Genomic DNA, 9488 nt, shown 5'->3' on the forward strand with positions numbered 1-9488 from the left:
GGATAACCTGGGCTGTAGAGACGCACTGGCGGCCAGATGCGCTGAGCCGGCACATTCCGTACTGGCTGGAAGACCACCTTAGGCCGGCTGCATAACACGGTGCCTGACCAGTACCACTCTCCCTACGGTAAGCACAAGGAGTTGGCTCAGGGTTCCAACCTGACCCCCCCACACACACAATTTTTTTGGTGTTGGCCTCCCAGTCTTTAGTGCCAGCCGTGACCCTGTGTAATCCTGGGCCCTTTTACTCGCTGCCTCTGCCTTCCTCGCTGCTTCCACCTGCTCCCACGGCAGGAGATCCTTTCCCGCCAGGATCTCCTCCCACGTCCAGGATCCTTTCCCATTCAGGATGTCCTCCCATGTCCAGAACTCCTTACCACACTGTATGGTCCGTTTTCGGTGGGTAGTTCTGTTACGCACGTTGTCAGGGAAATGACCGGACCAAGGTGCAGCGTGGTGAGAGTACATTCCTTTTTATGTTATAAATGTCGCCAACAAAAGCAAGAAACAACAAAAATGAACGTGAAGCTTACTAGCACTATACAGGCCACTAACAAAGTCAACTACCCACAACTAAGGTGGAAAAACAGGCTGCCTAAGCATGACTCCTAATCAGAGACAATGATAGACAGCTGTCCCTGATTGAGAACCATACCCAGCCAAAACATAAAGAAACTAGAATCACCACCCTAACCACACCCTAATCACACCCTGGCCTAACCAAAATAGAGAATAAAAGCCTCTCTATGGCCAGGGCGTGACACCGTGACAGAATAAATTCAACCACATCTTTGTTTCATCACAAAACCGGATAGCAACCACTGTCTGGTGAAGTCCACAAAGCATATTGCACGTAACAAACAGTTACATGTCTTACAGTATTTTCAAGGAAGTAAATCTTTCTGACATTTCATGACCACTAAACAACTACTGACTTAGAACCACGTTACCGCAAGTATAACAAAATAAACAGGAGCTGCCTCCACTATTCCAGCACCATTTAATCTTCAACATTTTAACATGAAATCCCTTATGCTTAGTCTAAAACAGCGACAGCTAATATACCAAAATATATTTTTTAAGCGATTTAGTCCAATCAATGTAATCTCACTGTGTTCTTTGGGACCTTCAATGCTGCAGAAATGTGTTGGTATCCTTCCCTAGATCTGTGCCGTGCCACAATCCTGTCTCAGAGCTCTACAGACAATTCCTTTGATATCATGGCTTGGTTTTTTCTCTGACATGCACTGTCAACTGTGGGACCAGATATAGACAGGTGTGTACCTTTCCAAATCATGTCACATCAATTGAATTTACAGCAGAGTGATCAATGGAAACAGGATGCACCTGAGCTCAAAACGAGTCTCGTATCAAATTGTCTGAATACTTGTGTAAATAAATCTTCTTATGGTTGCAATCCCGTTAGCGGGATTGATATGACAACAGCCAGTGAAAGTGCTGGTCGCCAAATTCAAACAACAGAAATCTCATAATTAAAATTCCTCTATCATACAAGTATTTTATACCATTTTAAAGGTAATCTTGTTGTTAATCCCACCACAGTGTCCGATTTCAAAAAGGCTTTACAGTGAAAGCACCACAAACGATTATGTTAGGTCACCGCCAAATCACAGAAAAACACATCCATTTTCCCAGCCAAAGACAGGAGTCACAAAAAGCAGAAATAGAGATAAAATGAATCATTAACCTTTGATGATCTTCATCAGATGACACTCATAGGACTTCATGTTACACAATACATGTATGTTTTGTTCGGTAAAGTTCATATAAAAAAATCAGTATCCATTGGCTCGTTATGTTCAGTAGTTCCAAAAACATCCAGTGATTTTGCAGAGAGCCACATCAATTTCCAGAAATACTCATAATAAACGTTGATCAAAGATCAAGTGTTGTACATGGAACTTCTCCTTAATGCAACTGCTGTGTCAGATTTCAAAAAAGCTTTACAGAAAAAGCAAACCAGGCAATAATCTGAGGTCGGCGCTCATAGCCCAATCAAGACAAGAATATATCCGCCATATTGTGCAGTCAGCAGAAGTCAGAAATAACATTATAAATATTCACTTACCTTTGATGATCTTCATCAAAATGCACTCCCAGGAAACCCAGTTCCACCATAAATGTTTGATTTGTTCGGTAATGTCCATCATTTATGTCCAAATAGATGCTTTTGTTAGCGCATTTGGTAAACAAATCCAAAGTCGCGAAGCGCGTTCACTAAAAGCAGACGAAATGTCAAAAAGTTCCGTTACAGTCAGTAGAAACATGTCAAACGATGTATTGAATCCATTTTTAGGTTGTTTTTAACATAAATCTTCAATAATGTTCCAACTGGAGAATTCCTTTGTCTTCAGAAATGTGATAGAACAGAGCTTGCTCTCACGTGAACGCGCATGTTCAGCTCATGGTAGACCATACTCAATCCCCTCTCATTCGGCCCCACCTCACAGTAGAAGCATCAGACAAGGTTCTAAAGACTGTTGACATCTAGTGGAAGCCGTAGGAAGTGCAACATGACCAATATCCCACTGTATCTTCAATAGGGGCTGAGTTGAAAATCGACCAACCTCAGATTTCCCACTTCCTGGTTGGATTTTACTCAGGTTTTTGCCTGCCGTATGAGTTCTGTTATACTCACAGACATCATTCAAACCGTTTTAGAAACAATAATATGCATATATTAGCAACTGGGACTGAGTAGCAGGCCGTTTACTCTGGGCACCTCTGGGCACCTTATTCATCCAAGCTACTCAATACTGTCCCCAGCCATAAGAAGTATTTATATTTTTTATATTCAACAACGGTGACAAAAAAAATCTTGCTTTGTCATTATGGGGTATTGTGTGTGTAGATGTCGTTTTGTGCCGTCTGCTTTACATAATATAAGGAATGCAAAATTATTTATACTTTTCATTTTGATATTGTATTTAGACTATTTAGACTATTTTAAGGACTATTTTACTGGGTGACTTTCACTTGTAGGTGTAGACTCATCTAGTGGGCTGGATCCTTGACTTTTTTACCATCAGAAGCCAGAGGTTGAGGGTAAATGGGTGCCTTTTTGGATCCCTTTTTGGATCCAGAAAGAACTATTTTGGGTTCCATGTATGACCTCCCAAAAGAGTTCTACCTGGAACCGAAAAGGGTTCTTCAAAGGGTTTTCCTATTGGGACAGCCGAAGAACCCTTTTCGGTTCTAAATCTCACCTTTTTTTCTAAGAGAGTACGAGAACCAACTCAACCTGTAGTTTGTGGACGACTCAGTAATAGTCCTTCATGCAGTTAAAACTGCTGATGATTTTGTACATTGATGCGACAGTTTATTCTTACAACTGAATGTGACAAACACTAAAGATATGTGTATTAATTTCAGGCATTAACCCCATACCCCAAAGAACACTATCATCAAGAGCCAGGTGGTAGACAGCAGGTGGTAGACATCATGCTCTAGCTGGTCTGACCAGCATGGTCTAGCTGGTTTTGCTGGTGACAAGCCTTCAGTGTATTTTGGACAATGGTGACAAGCCTTCACTGTGTTTTGGACACAGGTGACAAACCTTCACTGTGTTTTGGACACATACAAGCTTATAATGGTGATGCTGTTATACTGGTGACGAAGCTGGTCAAGCTGGTCTGACCACGTCCAACAGTTTGGGTCGTATTTAGTGTTATTTCTAACCCTGGCAAAAAAGTTCAAAATGGTTTATATCCCCACTCTGGCTAGATTCTGATAGGAATTAAACATCCCTTTTCAAGCCACATGACGTGACTTGATTCTGGTGATTGGCTGATGTTGGTCACCATCAAAAACACACTGAAGTCTGGTCATCACAAAAAGACAACAAAGAGACCACGGAAACTAAGCAAAGGCTGGTCACCAGCATCCTCAACAGGCTCTTCCTGGTCTAGGCTGTTTTTCTCAGCAGAGGAGGCCATCATCTTTACCCACGTGAATACTATTACCATCATGGTATGGGTATGCTTGACATTGGCAAAGACTGGGGAGTTTTTCAGGATGAAAAGAAACAGGATGAAGCTAAGTACAGGAAAAATCCTAGAGGGCAACCTGATCAGTCTGCTTCACACCAGACACTGGGAGAGGAATTCACCTTTCAACAGGACTAAGACAAATCTACACTGATTGGTTACTGTCACGGTCGTCAAAATGAGGAGACCAAGGCGCAGCGTGGTAAGTGAACAAAACTCTTTAATTAAAGAGAAAACACTGAACAGAACTAAACAACAAAACGTGAGGCAATATGGCTAGTGCAGAACAGGCAACTAAACATAGAATAACAACCTACAAAATACCCAAGGAATATGGCTACCTCAATATGGTCCCCAATCAGAGACAACGATAAACAGCTGCCTCTGATTGAGAACAAATCTAGGCAACCTTAGACATATAAACACCTAGACTAGACAACCCCTAGACATACAAAAACCCTAGACAATCCAAAAACTAAACAAACCACCCTTGTCACAATCTGACCTAACCAAATAATAAAGAAAACAAAGATAACTAAGGTCAGGGCGTGACAGTTACCAAGAAGACAGTGAATGTTCCTGAGTGGCCAAGTTACAGTTTTGAGTTAAGTCTGCTTGAGTTTTGAGTTAAGTCTGACCCCCCCCACACACACACACACACACATTGACACTGTACCGGTACCCCCACGAAATAGCCTCGCTAATGTTATTTTACTGCTGCTCTTTAAATATTTTTTACTTATCAATTTTTTACTTAATACTTATTTATTTCAACTGCATTGTTGGTTAAGGACTTGTTGTATTTGGCGCATATACACTTTGTAAATACTATGTGAAGAAATCCAAGTTGAGTGTGGACTTTCTATAGGTACTGTTTGTATTTCAAAATGTAAACATGGCAAATGCATATTACAATGTAAACACAGAAAACATGAGAAGAACAAAGGAATGATCTTTGTCATCAGGTGATCTCTCTGACGGACACCCTCAAGTCTTTGTTAAACAGGTGGAACAGGAAGCCATCATTGGTGAAAGGTATGTGCAGGGCTATAAAAGCTCAAAGTCTTGCAAGGGGACAATTGAAGTCTGGTGTACAACCAAACGTATACTGTAGATCTACAGAGACATCATGAGAGTCACTGCAGCCGTCCTATTGGTCCTCTGTCTCCTGGCCATCAGTCATGGTAAGTTACCATCATCTGAAACATGCTTGATCAACTTGGATTTGATCATCAAGTTCGCTCCATAATTTCATCCTCCTTGTTGGCTGTGTGCTCGACTCATGTCTTTGTCTCCATAGCCTGGGACTGTCAGGAGGTAGTAAACATCAAGAATCTGATGCAGATCGATGCAGGACTGGGGCAAGTGGTTGCAACAGACACAAGTCAAATCCCCTACTACCTGGTAGGTGATAAATGGATCCGCCTGCCTGGTTCCCTGAAGCATATCACTGTAGGACCAGCAGGGATCTGGGGTGTCAACAAGGACTATGCAATCTACAAGTATGTGGCCGGTAACTGGGTGCAAGCTGCAGGTTAGTGGAGAGAATTACTCAATATTTATCCAGATGACACCTTCTTTTCAGCTTTCCTGATATCATCAGGCTGTTGAAAACATTTTAAATTGTAAACTTGTAGGTCATTTGGCAGTACTCACAGATATGTGCTCCTTGTTTGCTTGTCCGTCTGTCTGTCTCTCTTTGTGGTCTTCAGGCCTTCTGAAACAGTTGGATGCTGGAGGTGAACAGTTTATTGTGGGGGCCAACATGGACGATACTCCATTCTGTCTGACACGTAGTGCCACAGTTGGCTACAAGGGTCCAGGCTCACCTCTTCCATGGACAGGATTGCCAGGAGCTGTGAAGTACTACAGCTGTGGACCCTTTGGGTGCTGGGCAGTCAACAAGAATGATGATATCTTCTTAATGAGTGTAAGATCTGGGAAAGAGTGTGAGAGCTGGAGCAGAGTAGTAGAGGATGGAGAGTGTCAGTTATTCTAAACCTGTTTCATATTATATCTGTTGTAATTGTCCTAAAACACTGATTGAATCTGTTTGTTTCCAGCTGAATCAAGACTGTCAAAACAACGGGTGGAGTCACATAGACGGCAAGCTTTCCATGATTGAGGTGGCAACTGATGGTCGTGTCTTTGGGGTCAACTCTGCAGGCCAAGTTTATACCAGGTAAGGTTACTACTGATCTATGTGTATAATAATGGTATACCTTTAATTATAATTATTATCCTTACTGTACATGCTTTGTGAAGCTCTTTACACAACAACTAAAATACTGTAGATACATGAATAAAATCAGTCTAATATAATCCGATCTAAACTTATAGGACTTATAAAGAAATGTGTAGACATTGTACGATAAAGTATGTAAAAGTGGGATGTCCTGTAAAGCTACAGTTTGGGATAAAAACAACAACTTCCCAGACACCCCACCACTTGTTTTGGTAAACAGTTGAGGAATATAGTTAGAGAAATGTAATCACTCTCAAATTCAAACATGGAGCTACGGATGCAAAGACAGATCAATTATTTGTTTAAAAAAAAAACATGTTATATAACATGTTTTTTAAAGCTATACATTGTTTGTTTACAATAACATTGTTTACAAACAATTGAGGAAAAGCTTACATTTTAGCTTCTGATGTGGTTGAATAAAGCTCAAGAGGAAGAAGTTATATTCTTCAAAAATCTATGGCTATATTCAATTATTACAGTCCAAAAATGGATGTACTTAAAAAAATGGATAAGCTTAAAAACATGAACCCCTTTCTTCAACACAGAGACGGCATCACAGCCAGTAAACCAGAGGGCACCGGATGGAGCAATGTCCCTATGTGCATGCGCATGGGCCACGTGACCTATGACCTGGGCCGTCTTTGGGTGGTCTCCAAGTCTGGAGTCACCATGGTGTGCACACCTTAGCCTCTCCTCTGCGTCTGAATGCCGTTCGGGATCTGTCTAAAGTTCACTTGCTAACTCATTGATCTCTCTTTCTGGAACAGCCTTCCGCTTGAGAATGCCCAACATCAGTTCATAAGAATCCTTCATTCTAAAACCTACTACTAACTAACTATACTTTTCAGTACTTTATCTCTGTCAATAGTAATCACTGATCTTAATGATCTTGCTTCAGAGGTTATTCATAGAGATGGATGGAATCCTTTTTAATGCTTATTATCTCATTATATAATCATTTCCCGAAAAATAAAAGCATTCAAAAGCATTTTTATTCAAAAATAAAGCATTCAGTTTGAAGCTATTGTAATTTACGTGTTTCTTTGTTTTCATATTGAACAGGGGGATTTTAGTTGCTCTGCCAGTGATGATTTTAGCATGTACATCTTAGTGGGGCAAACTCAACAAATTGTTTGAGATGCATTCCAGCAAAGCCACTACACAACACAACATTAAACCAGTGGTGGAAAAAGTACTTCATTGTCATACTTGAGTAAAAGTCAAGATACCTTAATAGGAAACGACTCAAGTAAAAGTGAAAGTCACCAAGTAAAATACTACTTGATTAAAAGTCGAAAAGTATTTGGTTTGAAATATACTTAAGTACTAAAAGTAAATGGAATTGCTCAAATATAGATAAGTATCAAAAGTAAAAGTAAAAATTCCTTATTTTAAGTAAACCAGATGGACGATAAAAAGAAACACAATAGGGAAAAAAATGATTTGACCAGATCAGAGGCAGTAGGGATGACTGTAAGGTGCCTCACTAGGACGAGGTAGGTGCAAGAGTCAGGAGCAGGAGACACTGAGGTCCAAATAGTAAAATATTTATTTGGAAACACAGACATATTCCCGCACAAAATGCATGTGACACAAACAAAAAGAAAAAATGGAAGTATTGGTGGAAGTGTAGCATCCACCGAGCACCTCCCGAACAGAGGCACCTTCGGTAAGTTGTGACAATGACAAGGGATGTTCTCTGATAAGGGTGTGAATCGAACCATTTACTTTTTGGGTGCCAGGGAATATGTATGGAGTAAAAATACATTGTTTTTTTTAGGAATGTAGTGAAGTAAAAGTACAAGTTGGCAAAAATATAAATAGTAAAGTAAAGTACAGATACCAAAAAAATGACTTAAGTACCGGTAGTACATTGAAGTACATTACACCACTGCATTAAACAATCCATTAATTGCAGTATAAGGGTGACAGACAGTGCCCACATACTGTTAGGGCCCACATAAAGCTATCCAGACAGCAGAGCTTTCCTTTCTGCACCAATCCTTACCACCAATACACCTGACTATCAGCGGAGCCTGGCAACCTGGTCTCAGAGTAATTAGTATTATTCTGTACGTAAAACCTGACCACTATTTAGTATGATATGTTACATCTGAATGGGATGTATTCATTTGTGAATGTCCATTACCATTTTAGTATGATATGTTACAAATTATGAATTTGTATTATATGGCTAACTTGCAAAACTTACAATATGGCATATTCTGTTTAGGGATTAACGTTAGCTAGCTGGCTAATGTTAGATAAAGGGTTAGGGATTAGGGAAGGAGTTAGGCTAAAGGGTTAAGGTTAGGGAAGGGTTAGCTAAAAGGTTTAAGGTTATTATTAAGTAGTTGTGAAGTACCTAATAAATAGTAAGTAGTTGAAGTTGTTAATTAGCTAAATTGCTAAAGCTAGCCGTGATGAGATTCAAACGCGTTATACGCCCACCCATCCACCCAGACTTTAGTAATCATATGTCAAACCAAACCTAACATATCATACTAATTTGAGTGTCCCAGACTTACGTTTATGAGACCAGGCTGAGCATCGTCTGGCAGCAATACAGTTCATTCGGCATAATTCACTGCATTTTATAAAAACAGCTGATATGGCAGACTTCTTAAATAAATATGGTTTCTTGATCTTGTGATTTGTGTAACTCGATAATCACATTCTCCTTCAATAATAACAATGCCGACATGAGTTTAGACTTTTGAACCATACACAAACATTATTACATTTTACATTTATGTTTGTTCTGATCATTAGCAAACGAGCTGCGACGAGGTAGGCCTATTCCTTTAGTACTTTCAAAATGGACACCGACAGAAATTCAGATGTTATTTCAGATAAATTCAGCAATGTATTGAGGTCTAAATTTTACTCTTCATTAAATCACCACAGACACACATTGAGAGAGAGAGAAAGAGAAAGAGAGAGAGAGAGAGAGAGAGAGAGAGAGAGAGAGAGAGAGAGAGAGAGAGAGAGAGAGAGAGAGAGTTAGGAGTTAGTCTAAAAATTTGAAATATTTTATTAGGCATTTGTGGTCTAAAAAGGAAGGAAAATACAATGAGGATTCACTTTTATGTGAAATACACCGACTCACAGACAGCGCATTGAGCAAACAAAACAAACCTCGCAAAATCAACTGGAATTACATGGAGAAAAACACCTGAGCTAATTATAATACACAAAGTAAGCAAAACAATTAAATGTATAATTCCAACATT

General features: G+C 39.9%; 1 protein-coding gene across 1 annotated transcript; it reads left to right on the forward strand.

The window, feature by feature from the left end:
- The first annotated feature begins 5121 nt into the window (after positions 1 to 5121).
- LOC112241299 (fish-egg lectin-like) lies at positions 5122 to 7240 on the forward strand. The gene is made up of 5 exons (XM_024409428.2): positions 5122 to 5191; positions 5308 to 5541; positions 5720 to 5937; positions 6071 to 6189; positions 6801 to 7240. The coding sequence occupies exons 1-5, from the start codon at positions 5137 to 5139 to the stop codon at positions 6940 to 6942; spliced, it is 768 nt and encodes a 255-aa protein (XP_024265196.1). The 5' UTR covers positions 5122 to 5136; the 3' UTR covers positions 6943 to 7240.
- The last annotated feature ends 2248 nt before the right edge of the window (positions 7241 to 9488 follow it).

The sequence above is a fragment of the Oncorhynchus tshawytscha genome, unplaced genomic scaffold (genome assembly GCF_018296145.1).
Source record: "Oncorhynchus tshawytscha isolate Ot180627B unplaced genomic scaffold, Otsh_v2.0 Un_contig_4051_pilon_pilon, whole genome shotgun sequence".
NCBI lineage: Eukaryota > Metazoa > Chordata > Actinopteri > Salmoniformes > Salmonidae > Oncorhynchus > Oncorhynchus tshawytscha.